The sequence below is a fragment of the Notechis scutatus genome, chromosome 1, assembly GCF_049901735.1.
Source record: "Notechis scutatus isolate UNSWTSFEM ecotype Mainland chromosome 1, rNotScu1.2, whole genome shotgun sequence".
NCBI classification, from domain to species: domain Eukaryota; kingdom Metazoa; phylum Chordata; class Lepidosauria; order Squamata; family Elapidae; genus Notechis; species Notechis scutatus.
The window spans coordinates 148,956,500-148,981,343 of NC_142009.1; the positions used below are offsets into that span (position 1 = coordinate 148,956,500).

At 37.6% G+C, this 24,844-nt stretch overlaps 1 protein-coding gene across 1 annotated transcript in view; it reads left to right on the forward strand.

Annotated features, from left to right (window-relative positions):
- Positions 1-24,844, forward strand: part of SLX4IP (SLX4 interacting protein) — a 99,209-nt gene that overhangs the window by 42,576 nt on the left and 31,789 nt on the right. The window contains exons 4-5 of the mRNA XM_026668511.2: positions 16,102-16,179; positions 17,003-17,126. Coding sequence (XP_026524296.2) covers positions 16,102-16,179; positions 17,003-17,126 — 202 coding nt within the window. The remainder of the gene's footprint in view (positions 1-16,101; positions 16,180-17,002; positions 17,127-24,844) is intronic.

A 24,844-nucleotide genomic window follows, 5' to 3' on the forward strand; every position in this document is an offset into this window, starting at 1 on the left:
AAACATCTTTGCCAGCACATTGAAACATCTTTGGCTTCTATTAAAGGTTTTGTGGACAAAACATGGTCAAGACTACCAGGAAGCTCTCACATTTTGTTGAGGCTTTCAACAGGATCCATTGGACCAGATCTCCACCCTAAAAATTACTTTTCCCCAATGTATTAATTACAGTGCCAATTCTGAAGAAGGCAAAACCAAAATATAGTGGTAAATTACAAGGAGAACACACACACACACACACACCCTTCTAACCCTGCTGGAGCAGGTGATTGGACTAGAATAGATATCTCATTATCTTTCTACTCCCTCCCTCCCTCCTTTATTTCTTTTTCTTTCTGTCCCTTCCATCCCCCCCTCTGTCTTTGTCCCTTTTTCTTTCTTTCCCTTTTCTCTTTCTTTTCTTCCTTCCCTCTCTCTCTTTTCTTTCTCTCTCTTTCCCTCTCTCAGGCTCACCCCATTGACTTGACTTGCTTGGGCAGGTCCCTCCAATGCAGTGGGCTCAATGGGGTGGACCTGCGGGGCCGGCACCTAGAACGCAGCAGTGTCGGCATGTTTGAAAAGTAGAGCAAAGCCAGAGGTCGGTAATTTTTGCTGCAAAGAATCACAAAAGCTTCTGGGTTGTACACAAGAAGGGACACACATGTCAATGCAACTCAGCAACATAAAATAACGAGATACAAATAAAACAAATCAACAAGAATCGGCAAAGCATCTCTGATTAGATTTTATTCACTGCTAGAATCTAATCAGAGATGCTTTGCCAATTCTAGTGCAATGACCTGCTCCAGCAGGGTTAGAAGGGAGTGTGTGTGTATGTGTGTGCATGGCTGTCAAAACTCCAAAAACAGGTCAAGTATCTCAGATGAGACCAGTCATAAATTAGAACACTTGCTAAGCAACCGGCCATTAAGTGAGGACCACATGTATTTGGTTTGCCAGTCACCTGGCCACGCCCACCCAGTCACATGACCACCAGGTCACACCTACCCAATCATGTGACCAGCAAGCCATGCCCAGCCAGCAAGCCACGCCAGCCATCATGTGACCAACAAGCCACGTCCACCCAGTCATGTGACCAGCAAGCCACACCCTCAAATTAGTCCACGCCCACAGAAATTTGAATCCCACCCCTGGATGAGGATGAGTTTATAGCACCAATGGGGCGGTGGACTGAAAAAGTTTGGGAACCACTGGATTAGATGATACTAGTTTTCCAATACTTGAGGGGCTGTCATAAAGACAAGGGGATTATCTTATTTCCTAAGACCTCAGAGGACAGGACAAGAAGTAATGGGTGGAAGCTTGTTAAAGAGAGATCCAACCTAAAAAGAAGTAGAATTGCTCTGACAGAGCAATTAATCATTGGAATAGCTTGCTTCCTGGAGTTGTGGGTACTCCATCACTGGAGATTTTCAAAAATAGACTAGACAGCCATTTGACTGGGATGGTATAAGGCTCCTGTCTTGAGGAGGGGGTTGGATTGAAAGATCTCCAAGGTCCTTTCCAGCCCTATGCTTTTATGAAAGAAGAATGGATAAGGACTTTCCCAAGATCACACAGAGTTTAATAATAATCAGAGTTGTGAACCCATATCTCACTACAGTGCTGTAGAAGCACACATCCATCTCTAATGCAAGCAAGTCCAGATGTACCCACAATGCTTTTCTGCTGAGCTATTGGTTAGACTATTATTTCATGAACTTTCCTCCTCTATGCAAGAGCCAATGCAGTTGGCCAAGCATTTCTTTGAGTTGGAATATAAAGCCAAGTATCCATCTTGGCAAAAGTCACACAGCCTGGTTGGGCAGTCATGGCAGGTGGCAGTCCCATTTGCGTTGCTTGGCATCCAGTTGGATGCATGTGATTGAGAGCCTCTTCTGTTTCTTGGCAACAAAGTGGGTTCCCTCCCTGCACCAAACAGAGAATTTAAAAAATAATAATTGTATACAAGTTTGAATGAGTGCGTGAAAAGCAAGAAGTGGATTTTTCCCCAGGAGACACGGTGTGGAAGCAACAGTTCTTGCTGTCTGTTGGTGGTCTAGTAATATAATTGCCTCTGCAGTCATGAAGTTTAAAATGTCTCATTAAAAAAATAAGACAAAGAAATACTAAACGTTCTTAATAAAAATTAAGTCTTGCAAAAGTATCCTTTCAGTTAATTGTTGTACAATCATGAAGAGCAGTAGGACATCCAAGATTGATTTCTACAGTTTTTTTCCCCAGTTCTCATGTTTTTAGGAATTAACTGGCATTTTTTTTAACCATTACACATACCCTTAACTTGTATTTTTCTTTCTGTTAATATCTAATTAAACTGAGGAACGTAAAACAGCTGGTTGCTAAGGCAACCACAGTTCACCTCTTGTGGGATTTTGTGGCCTGGCACCATGAGAACAGAATTTTAGAAGGAAAAGCTGAATATAGTATATTGATTTTTTTTATTGGGAGACTCTCCAAAAGATACCTCATTAAAGCAATTAAGTTGGTTTCTTTAGGAAATAGCCAAAGTGAACTTTTCAGAGAAATAAGCTTGCTTCTGACCAGTGCAAAAATATCTATATAAAATATTGATATTAATAAATAGTGGTGGGATTTTTTTTTTACTACTGGTTTTGTGGGCGTGGCTTGGTAGGCGTGGCAAGGGAAGGATACTGTAAAATCTCCAGTCAGAGGTGGTATTTGCTGGTTCTCCGAACTACTCAAAATTTCCGCTACCAGTTCTCCAGAACTGGTCAGAACCTGCTGAATACCACCTCTAGTTGTACAGATATTGCCTCTATTGAAATGTGGATGGAGGTGAATATTACTGTATTCACCAAGAAACAATACATAGCCACCTCTGGTTAAAATGCTCATATTACCAATAGGCTTTTCTGCTTCCTCTACTCCTTACTCCCAAGAAAAAGGGGGGAAGGAGAAAGGGAAGAATTTTTTTTATCAGAACTTGATGAAGTAAAAGTGAATTTCCCTTCTCTGCATGCTGAGGTACTGATGCAAAGTATCGCTAATTTTATATTAAGATAATGTTGAATGAGGAAGTGGAGGAGGTACAGACTAGAACCTAAAAGATAAATTATTCAAAGCTTATTGAACAGACCCTTATTAAGATGTTTTTTTCCTGGTGTCTTACCAAAATCAGCTTCCTTGTAATTTAAACACATTTATAACTTGTATGAAATTGTCTTCTGAAACAGCTAAACAATTCTGCCCCATCTTCTACACTGTAGTCCTTCAGATCTACTATATCTTCACTTTGCTAAATGTACCCAACACTTCCAATCTTTCTTTTTCCCAACCTCTTATCTTGGTTGCTGGCCTCTGGATATTCTCCAAACTGTCAAAAGTCCTTCCTAAAATACAGTCCACACAATTTGATTCAATGTTCTGGCTGTAGTTTGACTAACATGGAATAAAAAGGAATTATTACTTCCTTTGAGCTCTGGGTCCTCTCCTGATATAGCTTCTGCCCATTTTGTGTCATCCACAAATTTGATGATTTTATTTTCTAACTCCTCAACTAGGTTATTTATAAATATATTGAATAGCAAAGTGACTATAACAGAACACCACCTGACACTTCATCTTGACACAGAGCTATTGATATTTATTTATTGCATACAGTTCAACTCATTTTCATCTTATGTTAGCATAATCATGCCCACATTTTGTCATCTTCACTGCTAGAATTTCATGAGTGACTTTACTGAATGTTTTGCTGAAATTACAAGTCAGTTAAAATTTGTCATAAAATCAAAACGGGATATGAGTTTGACATGGAGAAACATGTGGTCACTTCATCCCCAACTTTCTGAGTACTTTTCTTAACTCTTCTGTTCCAGAGGTGGTTATTCAGCAGGTTCTGACCAGTTCTGGAGAACCGGTAGCAGAAATTTTGAGTAGTTCAGAGAACCGGCAAATACCACCCCTTACTGGACATTTTACAGTATCCTTCCCTTGCCACGCTTACCAAGCTACACCCACAGAAACGGTAGTAAAAAAAAAATGAATTCCACCAATCTGTTCCCTTTTGGTTGGGATCAGATCTGGAAACACTGATCCACTTTTGTTTCACCTTCAGAAATTTGAAGTGATCAGCAAGAACACTGTGGAAGTTTTGAACCTTTCAGTCTTGGTCATATTGTTTTCTCAACCAATGTCCAAGTAGATAAAATCGCCTGTTGCTTCTGTCTCCCCTCCTGAATGTGTTCATTACTGTTCCAGGTGGGCATTCTCCAAATTGTCTTCCTGGCTTGGCAGTTTATAACACACTCGCACAATATCCTTGTATTTTTACCCAAATACTCTGGACTGGACTCCTATGCTCAAATTGTTGGATCACAATACATGGATGCACTTCTTTCATATAAAAAACCAAGTTTCCCTTTTATCTGGCTGGCTTTAAAAAAAAAAAGGGAAGAACACAGTTTGTCAGTAGGAAAATAAGAACGTGCAGAACAGACTGCCATAAAGGTGCCAATGCCTTGTTGGCTCAAGTTAATTTGGTTCATATTGATCTAGAATAGGTATTGATCCTTGCTATATGCATAGTGTAGAATTAAATCCATTTAAGAATACTCAGTTGAATATTAGTAATATTGTATGATTGGTAGGAATGTATCTTTATAGGTGAGTCATTGTGACAGCAGATTTCTAGGTTTCTGTGTTAATAGGAATCCACTGAAAGAATAGAATGCTTTGATGTGTTTATCAAAAGCCTGCTTTCTTCCAATGAATTAACAGATTGCTCCAATACTTCTCATCTTCTTTTGATCTGAGATAAAGTATTCGTGAAAAGTTGATGGCAACACATTGCCTCAACTGATATGGAAACCTTTAATAGCATTGTTCTGTGATCATTTCAGAATGGGCTTCATTTTAGCATGCGCCTCGAGAAAAACCCTAACATATTATATTTGACAAGTGCAGGAAAATGTGTTCCAGTTCAGAACACACTTAGCTCTTTCTAAATCCATCCCATCTTTCCATCTCTTCCTCACAATAGCTACACAGTGTTCTGGGCCTAGGCTGCATACTAAATCCTCCTTGGCTTGGACCCATCCAGTAATGTGTTTCTTTTTCTAAATCTGTTTTTGCTATTCTGCAAACTTTAAAGTCTCCCCAGTCTTAATGATTCTCCTTGCCAATATGCTCTACCCGTTTAGAAATAACTTGAAGAACTGAAGTCAATATTGATAAGAGCAGGTAGAATCTTTCTTTATAATTCCTTCTGCAAGAGCCTAAAGACCTGGCCCTGCCAGTTGTCCTGGAGTCCATATAGCTATAGCCGCAATAGCACTTAGATTTCTATATCGCTTCACAGTGCTTTTACAGCCCTCACTAAGTGGTTGACAGAGTCAGCATATTGCCCCCAACCATCTGAGTCCTCATTTTACCCACCTCGGAAGGATGGAAGGCTGAGTCAGCCTTGAGCCTGGTGAGATTTGAACTGCCAAATTGCAGGCAGCTGGCAGTCAGCAGAAGTAGCCTGCAGTACTGCAATCTAACCACTGCGCCACCATGGCTCATAATGAGAGAGTTCCATGCTGGCAGACTCCCCTTCCTGCCCTTGTGTTCTGCTCTCTACCCAACTTTTGTGGTAATCATAATGATGTATTCTTGTTGTGTTCTTTTTCACTGTTTATTTCATTGTTCTATTATCTTACATCTGTTCTGTTTACACTCTCTTCGTTTCTTCCTTTTTATTGTTGTAAGCCACATAAAGTAGCCCCCAAGTCAAGATAAATGGCAAATAAATTTAACAAATCAATAAATAAAGGTCAGATCTGATCTAACATCTCATGTGCTAAATTGATGAGAGAGGACAGAATATTAATGAGCAAAAGGAAGGTAAAATGCAGAATCAATGGATTGTTTATTTAGTTATAGATAAATAAATTGCTTCAGTCAAGCTAGTTATAAATGGTGTGTGGAAACAACACCCATAGCCAATGCAATACAGCAATAATGTATGATAGGTGAAACACAATATATTACAGTAAACAAATGCAATCCATATACTGTAATAAAATATTGGCTGACCAGTGCTTTTACTAATTAAAAAACAGTTCATTGTTGCAAATATTTGCAGAAGATTTGGGGAAGTTTTAAAAATATGTATTTTTCATTTTATAAACCAAACAACATAATTATCAAGACATTGAAATACTTCTTTGTGTATTCTCATTACTTTTTCCATTTGAAGTATATTTGAAGAATTTAAAGCATATTTTGTTCTTCAGTTAATGGCTCTTTTCATGGCTGCTAAATTTATATATTTTTTAGTTCTCAAATAATATAGAACGGGTTTGCAATTGAATTCATTTGGCTTTGATTTTTAATTTTAATGGGTTGCCTTTTTCCCATCCATGGAGTCCCAAATGCCTTCATGCCTGTTGTAAACTACTTTTAGCTTTATTTTTCTGTCAATGGCAACTCTACTAGGTGTTCTTGCTCATGCTGGATAGTGTACCGTGGTATTGGAATTGCTCACCCACCCACCCTAGTCATATCAACATGGTAATTTTTCAAACGTTATCAGGATTGCAAGCCCAACTCAAACATCAATTATTTAATTAATTCAATGTATATAGATGCCCGTCTCATATTTGTGACTCTGAGCGGCTCACCTAATTAAAAACAACAAAATTGTTTGTAGTAAATAAACAAAATACAGAAATCAATCACAAGCACCATAACCCTCTAAAAACTATTATATAAGTTTAATCTATACCGTCATGTTCCATTCATTGTATTTTCTTAAAATTAATAAAAATGTTTTAATTGGGTAGAATTAAATTAATTTTAATTGGATTAATACAGAGGTGGTTTTTAATTCTCTGACAGACTTCATTTGCTTAAAGTACCTGTTCCTTCTGAAATGATTCTATCACCTGAACAATCATCCGCCTTCCTTATAATGGCCTAGTTCTGTTGGCTTTTATTCCTGCTGATTGATAGGTGAACCTTAACTCAAAAATTATATTACTGCTAAGTGTATGTCACTGTTATTCCAAGGGGTGGGGGGAGTTCATATTTTTCAGAAGAGGCCTGTGCTTTACTTTCAGCCTACATCCATTTGTTCAATAGCCATTCACAGTTACAGCGACACTGAAAAAAAATGGACATACTGTCGGTCTTTGAGGTACTGGCCATCACGGCATTCTTGTGGCTATGTGATCATGATTTTGATTTGGGCACTCAGGTGCTCAGCTTGCAGTTACAATATTGCAGGGAACTATGGTCACATGATTGTCATTTGCAACCTTCCCTGCTGGTTTCCTCCAAACAAACTCAAAGGGGAAACCATTAGGAAAGGTTGCAAGTCACTCTGGTAAGTTTCTTTTTTTTTTTTTTTTTGGTACTACCCGCAATAACCTCCCACCCCCACCCACATGCAGATTCTCCCAGACGCTCCCCTGGCCTCTCATGATTTGTGAGTGGCCTGCGTTGGCGTTCTTCTGGTGTCTTCCACCCCCCCCATCCGCCCACATCACCCCTACAGTTCTTACCTGGGACCCCACCTTTTCCCGTTAAACGACTTACACATCTTGGGGCTAAGATGGCAATGGGGACTGCCTAGATTGCTGTTGCTAAGCAATGCAGTCATATGATTTTGCACTTTATGATCGCATCGCTTGGAGACAGCAATCTCAGTCCGAATTGCTGAGACAATTAGATGATTACCTGTACTAGGTATACATGTTCTACTATAGTCCATATGTGAAAGTTCAGCAATCCTTTGTCCATGTAAGAAGTAATACTGGAGTGTTATTAAATAATTCAGTAGTTTACTCTTTTTGTTCATATATTGATCCGATGTATGACAGAGGAACAGGTCTTTAATCTGTATATTATCTTTTAAGATATGCAGGTAGTCCTCATCTATTGGGACCAGTAACTTGACCATTAAGCAAATTAGTTGATGACCGAAATCGTGACTGTGCTTATTATCTTATTTCAGCTTTCCTTTGTCTTAAAGAACTGCAAAGATTGTAAATAGAGGCAAAGTTACTTTTTCATCACTGTTGTAACTGTGAATGGTTGCTGTCTTAGGCAATCAGTAAGTGAGGACTACCTGTGTAGGGGGAGGGGGAGGGAGGAAAAAAAGCTGCTTAAACATACTTATTAGGAAATAACTAACTGAACTGAACAAAAATGTATTTTTCTAACTGCTGGACAGTTTTTAGGCCTGTAGTCTGATTTAATATTATTTTTAGCTGATATCTCTTAGATACACTGTGTTTATGAATATGGAATCTAGTATTTCACAATGCTAGACATCTTATGTTTTGTCTATATTATTGTGAATTAAATGTTTAGTATTGTATCAGATCTGAGGCATAATATCAGTATGCTATTTGCCTTGGTCTAATTTATGTGGGAGAATACAGTTTGGCTGAGCACAAGTCGTTAAATTCTGAACTTTTTATATTTCCCATAGCCTTTGGCAGAATTATACATAGTTTCATAGCCTTATTATTTGTCTTTTTCATTTTATATTTGTTAAGAGTTCTTAATGATGTCCATAACACTATTAGATCATTTTGTTAATTTTTAAAAAAATGCATAGTTATAAAAGATGCCAATTACTTGCAGTGTTAATAGCTTGAGTCCATCTTGAATTTTAGATTCCAGATCATTGTAGTCTTCCCAGCTAGTTTAATTTAGCATAGTTAAACACATTAAAATTCAATTCCTATTAATCCCAATAAGCATGCCCAAAAGCCATGGTTGTTACAGAAGTTGAAAGCCAACTCTAGGAGACCACTTAGATAACTGATTTGGAAGGTAACATAATTAGAGAAAGCATGTCCATTACCTTTGTTTTGTTAAAGGTTTTTTTTAATTATAGGGGTTAAAATACAAAGCAGATAAGCTAAAAGTTGCTTTGAATTCAGTCCATTATAAGATTGAGAAAAATGTTTACTGCTGACTGATTATTGCTGTCTTGGAGATTGTGTGGAAAGAGTTCATAGTTTTAAATTTCTAGGAACTCATATTTCCGACAACCTTACTTGCTCAGTCCACACTGCATTGCCACTGCAAAGAAGTCCCAATAGTGCCTGCACTTTCTGAGGCTGCTCAAAAAGAGTGGTCTGGGTGAGAAGTTGCTGGTTACTTTTTTACCATTTTGGCATACTGTGTAATGGTGTGGTATGCTGGATGCTCTGCAGTGAATAAGAAGATGCTCCAGAGAGTTATAAACACAGCACAAAAAATTATCGGTTGCTCTCTTTCTTCTTTGGAAGAGATTGCGAAGACCCGACTCCTCTCTTAGAGCACTAAAAATCTCCACAGACCACTCTCATCCTGGACAGTCATATTTCGAACTGTTACCATCAGGAAGACGTTATAGGTGTTTTAAAATGAGGACTAATAGACTGAGAAACAGTTTCTTTTCCAAGGAAATAATTGTCTTGAATCAAACAGTGCATTTGTGATTTAGTCCTATGTATATAGTGGCATTTTTAAACTATTTAACTTACTAAATGTTTTAGATAGATTTTAGACTAGGCTTATTATTATTATTATTATTGTTGTTGTTGTTGTTGTTGTTGTTATTGTTATTGTTATTGTTATTGTTATTATTATTATATACTCTGTAGTGTGATTGTGATGTAGTGTTTGGGGCACTGTGCTGGAGTAGCTTTTAAATTTCATTGTATTCGTGGAATGCAATGACAATAAAGGTATTCTCTATTCTTTATTCTACTCTATTCTTAAAATAATAAAACACGTACTAGTTTGAGATGCTAAATTAATGGAAGATTGGCCACCTTATCTTTTGCAGGAATAGATGATTCAACCTGGCTTTTATTTTTATTATGAATAATGGTTTATTATTATAATATTTCTTAGATTTATTTAAACAATAAAGAGCATAGAAATGTGTGTGGCCAATAAACAATATATATAAAAGGTTTGTCACCCAAATTTGGTAATTTCTTTCCATAACTGGATTTGTGGCTCATACGTAATTTTTTCTGAGAAATCATAAGTTGCAAAAAAAAATCAAATTACATCCATTATCGTTGTGAAATCAACTGAGTTATGTTTTGACACCTGTTTTTCGGAGATTTCCCACTTGTGTCATTTTGTACCATAATAGCAATCCCTGACAATTAACAGTTCCTGTGAACTTTTGGACTAGTATTATCTTATTCACCCATCAGAATAAAAATAAAATTTTTCCAACAGCAAACACCATTAAGTTACGGAAATGTAACTTTTTGCCAAGAACTTGACCTTGGCTCTAAACTTCATAAGTGGAATAGTGGCCCATACTTTAAAATCAGAAAGGAAAAAAAAATAATACTCCCTCTGGATAAAAACTTTCATCACAATAAACCTATCAAAATCTGTGTGTTTATGGAACTCTGGAGATGGAGAATTTCTTCCATAGTGGGTAACTCCAAGCAGCTCACTGTATGGGAACAGTTGACACAGGATTTGATATAAAGTTGCTGTACCAGGAGATTTACTGTTTACAGCCCAAGATCTAGGATATGTCCACAACAAAACTCACAAGGTCATCACACAGCCCATTATATCAACATCAACTCCATCAACCAATCAAGAGGCAGCAGCGCAGCCAACCAGCCCAGCACACCAGCCCCCCCCCCCCACCAGTATTTATAGAGAGACAGCAGCTCCGATCACACTGCTTGCACTGGCACAAAGCCGAAAGCACCAGCCTGAAGATAGCGAGTGGGACCTCGCCGAAACGTTGCCAAGATACTCTTAATCTTACACGGGAAAAGACCTGAACACACCTAGACATACATACATACATACATACATACATACAAAATTTATCTCCCAGCCTTTTGAATTTGCAAATATTCAAGGTGATCTACAGTACTTAATATGAAATGTAAAACATCAAAGTAACCTCCGTGTAATTAAAATAAAAACAATAAATACATATGACATTAATTAGGCTATTTATTTTATTGCTGAAGTTTATTCAAGACACTTATTATACTGATGATGACTTGAGTTTAGATTTTTAATAAATACTATGGTCCTTTTGACAGCTAAGTGGACAGATCTGCCAATATTATATCCTATGTTATTTTCAATTATATATAAAATATGAAAAGCAGGGACAATAATTAATTTACTAAATTAAAGCCTAAGGTGTGGGTTGGTTGGGTGTAAACTTGTTTGGTGGCTTCCTTAAGCACAATGCAGCAGGCAATAGGTTAAGGGGGTTAGAAGTACAATTAAGGAAGTTAGAGCTGGAAAGCTGGACTGTCTCTGTGTTCGTCGACGGCTGTCTACTGGCGCGCGCTAACGTTCTGACTGTCCATGATATCCAGGCTGGATGGAACAAACTATGTTTCATGGTCAATGAAATGTAGTTTACTTCTACGCAGAGAAGGTTTGTGGGACATTATAGCAAACCCACCAGATGTGAGTAGCTGGGATCCTGCTAATGATGATGATAAAGAAAAGTTACAAGACTTTAAACTGAAGAATGAGCAGGCTTTATGCATCATAGGACTGACTCTATGTGATCAGCAGCTTGTTCATATTCGTGGAGAAGAAAATGCTGCAAACTGCTGGGAGAACCTCAGGAAGATTTATGTTCGGGACAGTGTAGGAGCACATATAAATCTTACACGGAAGCTTTTTCGAACGCATCTTCAGAGGAATGGAGATATGTTAGTTCATTTAAACTGTATGAAGAGCATTTTTCAAGATTTGCAAGAAAAAGAGCTTATATTTAATGAACTGCAAAAGTCTACATAATATTATCTTCATTAGATCAAAGCTATGATGACTATGTGACTTCGTTGGAAGTATTGCCAAAAGAAAGCCTCTCATTAACCGAGATTACAGGCAGGCTATTAGAAGAAGCCAGAAGAAGGCGTGAGCGTGACGAGCTGAGAGAAGATAAGAAAGAAGAGAAATTATCTTCAAAGCTTGAAAGAAACCAGCAAAGCAAAGTAAAGCACCTGGAAGAAGAGAATTTATCTTCAACAGCATACACAATTAAAAAGTGTTTTAATTGTGGAGGCAGAGGACATTTGGCAAGGTTTTGCAAAAGAAAAAGCCAGAATGTAAAAAAGCCAAAGAAAGCATTTGAACTAGCCACGTTTAGCAACTCTGATGTGAAGAATAATTTATGGGTGGTTGACAGTGGCGCATCCCACTGCATCACAAGAGATAAGACAAAATTTATAAAAATGTCTACAAGCTCTCAACATATATCTCTTGCAAACGGCTGGAATCTTAACGCGAAAGGTCAAGGTTTTGCACGTTGTCCGTACATAAACCAGGATATAAAAATGTTGTATGTACCGCAACTAAAGTTTAATTTGCTTTCAGTAAGGGTATTAGATAAATTAGGTTATGTAATTACTTTTAAGGATAATAATTGCATAATTGAAAAAGATAACAAAAGGGTAACTGCAGCTTTAAATGGAACATTATATGTCTTAGATAATAGTAAGAAAGGGAGGCTCAGACTGTATTTAATAATATAAAGCCTCATGAAGAATGTATCCATTTATTGCATAGGCGTTTGGGGCATGTAAATTTTAAAATGCTAAAACGTACAGTTGAGTTATCTGAAGGAATAAGGTTAAAACCTTGTGATAAATATTTGCGTTGTAATGTTTGCTGTGAAGATAAGAGCAAAGTATTGCCTGCAAATAGGCTAAATGGTTTCAAAACAAAAGAACCTTTAGAAGTAGTATTTGCAGACATAATAGGTCCAAAGAAACCCAGTATGGGGGTGCTAGATATATACTGAGCATTATGGACCATTATTCTAGATATGGGTTTTGCTATTTAATGAAAAGCAAAACTGAAACATATCAACATTTTTTCAATTGGCTTAGGTTTGCTGAAAGAAAGTCTAAACGGCAACTGATAACCCTGGTGACAGATAATGGCACGGAATTTATTAATAACAAATTCCAGAACAGACTTAAGGTAGCTGGAATAGAGCATAAGAAGTCTGCTCCATACAGGCCAGAACATAACGCTTTTATTGAAAGAAGAGGCCAAACACTACAGGCAATGGTTAGAACAATGTTAAATGATTCTGGGTTACCTGATTCTTTGTGGGGAGGCTACAATGTGTGCTAATAACATATTGAACAACGTTGTTAATACAACAACAGGTGAAATTCCATTTACCAGGTGGCATGGCAGGAAACCTGACCTAAGTTACCTGCACACATTTGGTGCACCAGCATGGGTGCATATTCCTGCACAACTCAGAAAAAAGGGCAACATAGAGCTAAAAGATTTTTCTTCGTTGGTTATCAGGCAAACCATAGGGCATATAGATTTTGGGAGAAAGGCACATCTAAAGTGTTATGTAGTGCTAGTGCCCAATTTCTAGAACATGAAGGATGGGAGAAATTAGAACAGGATGCCAATAAAGATGTAATTATTGAATCCTATAGAAATCCCATTAGTTATCCCTGTAACTTTAAAAATAAAGTAAAGAGACAAATACAGGATGAAATAGTGCCCATAAAGGAAGAAACAGATTCAATAGCTGAACAGGATGAGGAAGATGAACAGGTAGTAGTTCAACAAAGTCCTCCTGTAAGCCCTGTAATTCCCAGAAGAACTACATCGTATATCTAGACCGCCTGATAGGTACCAGGCTAACACAGTGTGTCAGATTAATCAAGTTCCTAATTCTGTAGAAGAAATTAAAAGTATCCTAATAAGGAAAAAGAAAAATGGTATGCAGCAATGAATAAGGAACTGAATTCATTAGATGATATGAAGGTGTATGAAATGCCAAATTACCTGTAGGAAAGAAATCCATTGGCTGCAAATGGATATTTAAGGTAAAAACAGATAAAGATGGTAATTTAATCCATAAGGCAAGGTTAGTAGCCCAAGGTTTTAGGCAGAATGCTAATGACTATGATGAGGTGTTTGCACCTAGTCTTAAAGCAGCAACCTTGAGGGCAGCTTTAGTGTGGGCAGCTAGTAAAAACTATATAGTTAACCATTTAGATGTGGAAACTGCTTACTTGCACGCCCCATTAAAACATATTATTTATATGAATAAACCTGTTGGTATTAAAAGTGAAAATAAGGATAATAATGATTGTTGGTTGTTAAAGAAAAGTCTCTATGGTCTAAAACAATCAGGCTATGAATGGAACCAGTATATTGTAAAGGAACTAGACAATATAGGATTTAAAGCTGGTTTAGCCGATCCATGTCTGTTTAAGAGGGAGACAAATGGGAAAGTATCATTATTATTACTATTCACAGATGACATTGCATTGATAACTGAAACTAATGATGAAGCAAATAAAATAATAGCATCATTAGGAAAGAGAATAAAGATCAAGCAATTAGGGGAGATAAAGAAGTATCTCGGTTTGAATATAAAGAAAACAAGGAAAGGTTTTAAGATATCTCAGGAAGATAAGATAAGCAAATTGCTAAAAGATTACAAGATGGAGCTTTGTAAGCCAGCTAAGACTCCAATGAGTCAGGAGTTTAGCAACACTGATGTACAAAGCCCTGAGTTTGATAAGGTGATTTATCAATCTTTAATTGGTAGTTTGAGTTATATTAGTAATTGGTCTAGACCAGATATATCGTACTGCGTGAATCAGTTGGCTAGATTCAATTCTGCACCATGTGAAAGACACTGGATAGCAGCTAAGAGGATATTAAGATATCTTAAAAAGACAATGAATTATTCATTGTATTTAGAACCAAAGGGTGATTTAATTCTGTGTGCTTATGCAGATGCTAGCTTTGCATCAGAAAGAGACACTAGAAAGTCGACTTCAGGAACAGCCATAATGCTGGGTAATACATTAATAGGCTGGAAGTCAATAAGACAACAGCATATAAGTTTGTCTACTATGGAGGCAGAATTCTCCTGTTTATCATTGTTATGTACAGAGTTAATAATGTATAAACAAATGTTAATTGATATAGGTATAACTGTAGATTATCCTATAATTATACATGAAGATAATCAGGCAGCAATTCAAATGGCCACAAATATTGGAGTAAAAACAAGGAGCAAACATACAGATCTAAGATACCTAAACGTGAGACAATCTGTAAGAAGTAAGATGATTCAGCTAGAATACTGTATGTCGGAGGACAATTTAGCTGATAATTTTACTAAAGCCCAAGGTGCCAGTAAGCACCAGGAAAGTTGTGATAAATATGGGATTAGATTGTAAAGGTATTATATATTTATTTCACCCAAAAGGGGAGTATGTTAGGTATAACATTGATACCAAATATGGTTTGGGTGAATAAATATATAAAACTTAGATATCATGGTTTAAGTGCTTATCACTTTAAGCACAATGCAGCAGGCAATTAGCCGATTAAGGGTGCGGTTAGAAGTTACAATATAAGGAAGCATTAGAAGCTGGAAAGCTTACTGTGAACTGTCTATACTGTGAGTTTACTGTCTGTAACTGGCTGTAACTGTAACTGTGTGCTGCTGCGACTAACTGAGATTACTGACTGTGAGTGCCTGTGACTGAACTGTTATTGTTTGCTACTGTTTGCTGATTACTGCGTAATTCTACTGAATATCCAGCGTTTGTTTCTCTGGAGAGTGAAACCGGAGGAGGAGGAAAGATATCTTTATCGGCTGATAAAGATATTGCAAGGACTCTTAACTTGAACTATACTAGTGAGTCTTACTGGATGGAAATACTGTGAATGACTTAATGGACTGAATGACAATGATTAAACTCTAACTGGATTAAAAACTATTTAAACTACAAACAGTGTTTGTGTTCAGTGTGTGTATACTCTGGGGCCCTTCCGCTCTCGTTTGGCTGCCTGGCCTGACTACTGCTGCAATACTCTGCTAGGGGTTAATCCTCAAACCCTAAGTCAATTACCTCCACCCTGTCTGCGCATTGGTTCTTTTTATCTGCTTTACTATTAATTTTAATGTTTTAATGCCCACTGTTTAATGTTTTGATCCTGTAATTGATTCTGTTATTTATGGTATTGTGAGCAGCCTAGAATTGCTTGGTAGCAATTAATTAAATAAATATTAAGGCTTGTTGATAGTGTATCATTTAATGGTCAATTTCTTTTTATTTCCCTGATATCTCCAAATACTATCCCAAGTGTGGAAACTTTGCAGTCTTGGTAGATTTCCATATTGCATCTCAGGACCATATGTGGTTTTCTGATCATCAGAGAGAGGTAAAGACTGATCATTCCTACTTTTAAAAATATCTAAAGAAATTGATCTCAAGAAGTTCATGATTTTATAAATCCACTTCAGCTGTCTCAGTGCAGAGCTAATTTTATGAAGGAAGAAGCATATACCAGTTTTCTTCATTTCTACTTCTCCCTTCATTTTGTTCTGTATATATTACAGTGGCCATAGCATAGAGCCATGATGGCGAACCTAGGCATGCGTGCCGGAAATGGCATGCAGAGCCATCTCTGCTGGCATGTGAGCCATCGTCCCAGCACAGTTCTACTGCGCATGCACGCCTCCCACCAGTCAGCTGGTTGTTGGGTATCTGCCGTGCATACACAGGGGGGTGGGGCGCATGCACAGGGGGTGGGGGATCATGGTGGGGTCATGCGCACATACACGGGGGTGGAGGGAGCATGCGCATGCATTGCATTATGGGTTCAGGCACACATGTGCGTGCACTCTCGGCACGTGACGACAAAAGGGTTACCCATCACTGGCATAGAGAATTTAAAAAAAAGAAAAAAGGAAAACATGATCTTTAAATTTGGTGTATGGGAAAACAAAAAGTATTTTATTTAGAAAACAAATTATATTCTGTCGTTTCATTAAAAAAATAAAGCAATTTATTTGTCAATAATATTGTGCTTTGTTAATATGCATAGATTAAAAAATAATCACTCATTTTTGATGTACTTGCAATTTTTTTAACTTGCAAATCACAAGTTTTGTAAGAATATATTATTATATGCAATAAGTAGAAAAAAATCATTCTTCTTAGTCTTTATATTTAAACTCACCTTAAGACAAATTATCTCCCAGGAAGTCTGTCTTCTGCTGAAAGATGCAGTTGAATCAAGAGTAAAACAGTACTTGAAAGCACGTAAATTGCACGGCCGATGCAAGCAAACCGAACATGGAGAAGCTAATTCTTTGTCTTTAAGAGGTAAGAGTTCATCATTTTTATTTAGAGCTCCATTTACTTAATCTTTTGATTAATACTGCACAGGTTTTTTTTAATCAAATAGGTAGATTGTATAATGTGGAAGTAATCAAATTCAGTAAGAAATGGCGATGCTTTTAATATGTGGGTGATGATTTGATCATAGGATCGGGTTTCTTTTTAACTCAGATTTTTATTCAGAGCTCAGAATTAAAAAGTAAGCATGCAGAGACTATATGAACCACTTAAAGAAGGAAATGAGAAATAAATTATCTCTGATCAGTTGGCGGCCATTAATAATTTAATGGACTTATGAATGGCAGAATACAGATCCCAAGTAGTTTGTCCTTCATATACTCCTTATCTAAAACTCTCACTTCCTGGGAACTCAAATCACTCCAGAACACATGAAAACTGTGGGTAGAAAGTGTTTTTCCCGTTGAGACCAGTCTATCAGGGCAACCTGGTCCATCCAAATATGGGAAGGAGCATATTGCTTCTGCTTTCGCTTTCAGCCCCAATTCAGGAGCCTTCACAGGCAGTCACTTCTGCCTATTTTTGTGTTAGATTTAAATTTACCAACAGAGAAATAGAGGGAGACTAGTATAGGTATTTCAAGCTGTTTAGCTCTCATCAGCTAACAATACCCTTCTGGGATTCGAACCCAGGTCACTTGCATATTAAGCAGATGTCCAGTCTCACCGGAAAAACACTTAATTTCCCCCCCTGGTATGGCTGACAAAGCAAGGAGAGCCCGTGACCTAGAGGTTAATACATCTGCCTAATGTGCAAGTGGCCCGGGTTCAAATCCTAGAAAGGTATGGCTAGTTGATGAGAGCTAAAACAAAATAAAATGAGGTCAAATAATTTCTTTTGATTGATCAAATGGGCGGAAAAGTTCCATGCTGAGTTTCCGTAGTTAGAACAGAGATGGAAATTTGAAAGAACAGAGAAGCTCCTGCTTGTGCCTCCTTCGTACCACCTATCCTGGATGAAAGAAGGGGATGTAAAGCCTTCTTCCCAATCCAGATGTTAGAAAGATGTGCTAAAGCAATGTGTTGTTTATATTTGGGGAAAGAGCTGAGCAGCTGTGAGCAAGCTGTGACTTTCTGCTTGGATGTTGGGAAATAACACTGAAAATATGTGGGCAACACAGTACAAACTCATACAGAATGTTTTTCAGAAAATAAATCCCAGTTAGATCATTGTTAACTGACAAGTTATAAAAGATTATACCATGTGTGACGTGTGTGTATGAGGATAGAGTAATACTTGCAGATTCGTGCATGTATTGTTATATTATTTAATCTAGTTGAAAGTGAGACTTTAAGATTGTACAGAGCAGTTAAAAATTAACCATATATTTTAATCTTTACATGTTAGTCTTTCTCTTGTTTTGTGGTCAGATATAATCTTTGGAAGAAAGAATCCTCTGGATTTCTCACAGGGCATTAAAACTGTCTAGGTGTTTAAAGTGAAGCATGTCTGAACATTTTCCAGCATCAGACTTAAAAAAGAAAAGAAATAGCCTGGCTTGGTAACAGGGAAGGATTTCTTTTAATTAAAAATAATTACAAAAGTGGTGCCATTCAAAGTATAATTTCCTTACCTTTAAACTTCTGATTTGATGTTTAATAACGCAAACTACCCCCTTTCCCCTAAATAAAATGGAATTGCAAAAAAAAAAGAAAGGAGAGTAAGGTTTTTATCAGCCCTACCAAGTAGACCTGACCAGGATATCAACCATAAGCCAAGATATACTTAATGTTATCAAAACATAAATGTCCAGACTGAAATAAGTAATCTGGGAATCAGAGATCTGCAATGGAGTGAAGTTCATGTCAGAGGAGTACCAGATTTCATTTGTGGACAAGAAAATCACAGAAGGAATGGGGTGGCAATAATTTGCAATAAAAAGGTATCAAAATTAGACTTGAAAAACAACCTCCTCCTATAAAAGAATGATTTCACTTTGAATCCAAGGCAAGACAGCAATATTATGGCAATCCAAATCCAACAACAGATGCAGAAGAAGCAGAAGTTGACTAGTGCTGTGGTGACTTATAATACCTTGTAAACTCAACTCTCACAAAAGACAACCTACCAGTTATGGGAGACTGGAATGCTGAAGTCGGTAATAAAGCTGCACAAATGATGGGATAATCCATAAAAAGGAAGCAGAAGACAGTTTTGCCAAGAAGGTTCTGTGATTATTAAAATGTAATACATTTTATTTGTTTATATAAATTTTAAAAAATTGTAACAGTCTTCCAACAACTGAAAAATAAAATAAAATGACGGTACAAATGGATACCACCTAAAAGAACAGGAGCAAAATCAAGTGGCCCATATTCTGAAAGCACAGATAGAAAAAAGGTCTATAGTATTCAGTAAACAAAAATACTGCTTCTGACTACAGCTCACAAATTCCTTAAAAGTACAACTGAAGAACATGAATAATATCATCAAACCAACCAGATATGACTTCATCAATATTCCATGCGATACAATGAATACTGTAGACAAGTCAAGTCAAGAATAGTTTTAACAGATTAGACTGGGTAGAGTGCTTCAAGAATGCTAATGCCATTAAAGGTGAAATCATCAAAAATATCCAAAAAGAAAAAAGAAAAGAAAAAGAAAATGAAAAGAAAATCAGTGATTTGCTGATATGCTTACATAGTCAAAGAAGAAAAGTAATATAGATAGAAGAACATTTCCCCAACTATCCCAAAGGTGCTTTTTCAAGAGGCAGCTGGACTTGCTGGTTTTTTTTTCTTTGAAGACATTTTGCTTCTCATCCAAGAAGCTTCTGAAGATAGCTGGAGAAGGTTCTTGGATGAGAAACTAAACGTCTTCAAAGAAAACCCAAAAAGTCCAGTTGCCTCTTGAAAAAAGCACTTTTGGGACAACCATGACCTAGATGGCTGAGAATCTCCATAGACAATTTGCCCAACCAAATACTGACTTTCAGAGAACAACAGTCAGGAGTCCTACCTAAAGGGACTGAGAACGATAGTCAAATGGGAAAGACATGTTTTTTGGAAAATTGCAGGTATCAAGGGAAACCTTTTAACAACCCTAAAGCGACAGAACAAAAGAAGGGAAAGACAATAAATGCATACTGGAGAAAGAAGAGATGATCTATGGTTTCCCTCTAGGAAAGTGGAAAAATGACTGCTTGGAAGGTTTCAGTGTCCCGCCTGCAGTTCCTTGACTTAGCCTTTCCCTATTCTGCTTACCCTCAGGGCCCACAGAGTTTAGAGGGAGTGGTTGCCTCTGCCAAATTGCTTCATGCTATTAGCAGTCTCTTCATATTCAGAAGGATATTAGTGCTCTATAATACTAATTTCATAGTGATAGAATGTCTTTAAATATTTTACAGCTTAATAAAGTTAAACTCAGCTGACTGAATTGCCTGGTGGATGCCATGTCCTGAAGCGTCTCTCTTTCTTCTGACGCTCTCTAAAACTTGCTTAACATATTTTTGTTGCCTCTGTTTATCCCTCTATGTTTCTGGCTAAAGGTCCCGACTGATGAGGGGCAACACATGGGTTGGCCTAAGAGTTTCTGTAAATAAGAGTTTCCTAACTTGGTGTCCTCCAGATATCCTGGACTACAACTCCCACACTTAATAAGGTTATTGACCTTGCTGGTTGAGGATGATGAGGGCACTAGATTGAAGAAAACTTAACCTGAGCAATAGTAGAGGCAGGATTCTCTCTCTCTCTCTCTCTCTCTCTCTCTCTCTCCTCCCTCCCTCCCTCCCTCCCTCAAAGATATATATATATATGTATGTATGTATGTATGTATGTGTGTGTATATATATATATATATATATATATATATATATATATATATATATATATATATATATATATATATATATATATATATATATATATATATATATATGTGTGTGTGTGTGTGTGTGTGTGTGTGTGTGTGTGTATAAACACACACAGAGTTTAGATAAAAGCTATTTTCTGTAGCTTCAAGCTTAGTGTTGAAATATTGACTGAAAAAAGATAATTAAGGGATTAGATGTAATTTAAAGCATGAAACTGTAGAGTATTGACTAGCAACACTAAAATATTAATGCTTGTGTGGCCTATACATTTTACAGCTTAAAGAATGAGATAGATTACAAGGCCGATATATCATTTAGTTCTTTCAGTGTGTTTTCTCTAAAAACATTTACTTTATTTATTGAGAGTTTTTAGTCCCTGCAGCACGTAAAAAGAATACATTTCAAATAATAACGGATAAGGGCATGTGTACAGCATGTGAAATAGCTGGATTGTAAGGAAGAAAAGGTTCAGTGTTTTGGAAAAGATTGTGGAAAAAGAAGCAGGGGTGTGTCAAGCACAAAAACACTTTGAGATCATGACAGGCCTCCATAGGCCTGTCTTGTGGTTTTGGAGAAGACTTTGCTGAACTCAGAACAGAATGATTCAGGTGCCAGATTTTGCGGGGAAGTGAATACCTGCCAGGCCACTCCAGATAACTCAGCTGCTGAAAGGCATTTTCCCAGGCTCCCAGGTGAATGGTCTCTAATAGCCGTGGGAGACAGCTTTCCCTTGTTGTATGCTATACCACAGACTCTGACTGGCAACCACACAGATGATCGAGTTATCAGCAAACAAGTGTTGCTAGCATGTTTATGGAGAAGGTTACCAATCCAGGTGGGGGAGGCCTTAGAAACTGCTTAAAAAAAAAAAAAAAAAGGACTTGAGGGGGCCACCAGCTGGAGCTTGGTGAAAAACGTTTAGAATTAAATTTCTGGTTCCAGGAATTTATTAAACCCCAGATCTGAATAGAATTTTGGTAGAAAAAATTTCTGCTGGTTATTAAGGGCATTCAGAAATCCTTTTTGCACTGTCCACAAAAAATGTTGGTTGTTAAAAGAAAACTGCAAATAAAACATATACCACCCCCCCAAAAAATCCTTTTTTAAAATTGTTTAACTTTATTTGGACATTGGATGATCAAACATTAAAAACTTTAAAAATTGCAAACCTACACATATAAAATGTTTTTTTAAAAATCCTTGACTATATATTGCAGATCATTTAGAAATCAAACAATAAAATTAGAACTACTTTCTATCCATCACATTTTTCAAAAGCTCTTGTTGAGTTTAAATTTTTAATAAAAAGTTGCTATTGAATGCCTCTCTTTTTGAACCTTATTATCTCAATTTTGATGAAATACCATATTTTAAAATGGCAGAGGAAATTTCAGAGACTGTTGCTGCTGCTTTCATAGTACCGTAATTCTACATTAGCATCTTTGATCTCAATGTCCCAAAGGTGTTTTTTCAAGAAGCAACTGGACTTTCTGGTTTTTCTTTGAAGACATTTCACTTTTCATCCAAGAAGCTTCTTCAGCTCTTGAAAAAGCACCTTTGGAACAACCATGAAATACTTTGATCGGTGTAAAAGCTAATATAGATGATAAAAGTGCTTGAAGGGTTGGACTTGGATGGGGAGGTACAGATTCCATTCCCTACTGCAATGTTTCTCAACCTTGGCAATTTGAACACGTATAGACTTCAACTCCCAGAATTCTCCAGCCAACAAGCTGGCTGGAGAATTCTGGGAGTTGAAGTCCACACATCTTCAAGTTGTCAAGGTTGAGAAATACCACCCTACTGGAATTGGAATTTTGTCATTGTCAGTCTGCATCCGGGTCTTTCCAGTTACAGCACAAAACATGCCAAAATCAGAGGATGAGGCTGTTGATCAGCACAGTTTAATTTTCTGATTTAACCACAGGGGTGTGAACAGATTGATGAAGGCCTTTGTCTGCAGTTGTCATTCCTGAGGCTGTTTTCCAAATGAAATTTGGAATCATATCAGTGAATTCCAACTCTTACCCCATCAGCATCTCCAGGGTGTAGATTATCTACTTTCCTTTTAAGTCTACATGCTAATATGAATAGTTTGTTTTGGTAGAAGCTGTCCAAATTTCTGTGAGTATTTTTATCTATTTTAAAATGACAATAGAAACATCATGTTTTCACATGATTTCAGTAAAAGTGTTTTCAGTGACAGAAATTTACATGATGCTCTGAGTTGTGCCAATCACAAGAGAAGATATATAAAAATAATATCACATAGGGTTAGAGTCAGCGAAATAAATATTTATTTCTGATCCAAAGGTGTGAAATTATTACCATGCTTCTTTTGGGCACATAACTGTGTACATCACAAACTACATCTTCACATTAATGGAGCCATTCCTTCCATAATAAGAATGACCAGGAACACTTCAATTTAAATGTGCTTGGGAAAAACCATTGCAATTATATTTCAAAATTTTAGAACATACAAACCTTTGCTTGTTCCTTCTTCCTGCAAATATTATATTGCTCCTCTGGAATAAGACTTACAAGTCTGTATAAACCTTCTTTCACTTCAGTTAACAAACTAAACTGAAACAGACCCAAACTGTCTTCCTCTCCATGTTTTTCCTCCCTTGGCATTTAATCATATAACCTGATGAAGAACTACTGGATTTCAGCTCTTTTTAAAAAATTGTTCTCTTGAACTTCTGGTGGGGGAGACAAAGTGGAGTGGGCGGAAAAAGAACGGTCTCCATTCTTCAAGCTCGATCGTTTCACGTTTGGGATCTTTTGGGGACGCGGTAAGCCTGGAGAGCTATGTGGATTAGAGGGGAACCCCGGGTGGCAACGAGGGGAAAGGCAATCTCCTGCTGCAATGAAAGGAAACCCCTACAACCCTGCGTGAAAACGCCTGTCATTGCAAGATGGCAGACCCGAGGCCATGACGAACCACTGATGAGGAAGCAAAGAATTAGTTAACAGACTGTGTCAAGCGAACAATTAGTTCCCAATACCGAAATAAAAGTGAAGTACCTGAGACAATAAGTCCTGAACTATGAATTGGCAAGAGAAGGAGGCTCCGGTAGTGGGGGAATCCCTGAGGAGGCAAGTGGCGACTTGGCTAGAGGAGCAGTGAGTCAGCAATATTGTGCAAGGGAAGGGTTCGTAAAGAGGTGGACAGAAAGCTCTAAAAAGAATCAAGAAAAATGGCGAAGCAAGAAGAGAAGAATTGAAAGGAAGGAGACTGGAGGGAAAAGCCTGGAATTTAAAGTGATGGAATATGGCGAATAAAGACGAAGGAAAGAGAAAGTAGGAAAAGCCAATGAGAGGATGTAAAATGGTGGTGTGAGAGTGGAGAATTGGCTGACAGAAGACAGAAGGAGAGCTGAGAAGGGAGCTGAAAAGTGGATGCTGTTGGAGGAAGAATGATGAGAACAAACGGGGAAGGCGATCAGAGCTGGTGTGGAGAGAGAGAGAGAGAGATTGGTGTATCAGACAGGCTGTGAGAGAAGGAAAAGGTCCGGAGAGTGTCGGGGAAGAAGATCGGTGGAGCAGACGGGCAGTGTGAGAGAGGAAAGGAAAGGAAAGTTGACGATGGACGGTAGAAGGTGAATTGGCTGCGAGCTGGGTCAGAAAAGGAGTAAACAGGCGAGAGAGACAGGAGGAAAGAAAGCGACGTCTCGAGTTATAAGCTGAAGTCTGGAGAGCATTGGAGCGGGGGATTTTGTCATGAACAAAGACGGAAAGGAAGCAACAGGCAGGAGAGGCTAAAGGAAAGAAGCGACGCTTCGAAGCACAAGCTGGAACAGATGGAGAAGTGGGAGAGAGAAATTTGAAGAAGAATAACAATGTGGAGAAGGAGTAGAGAGACTGG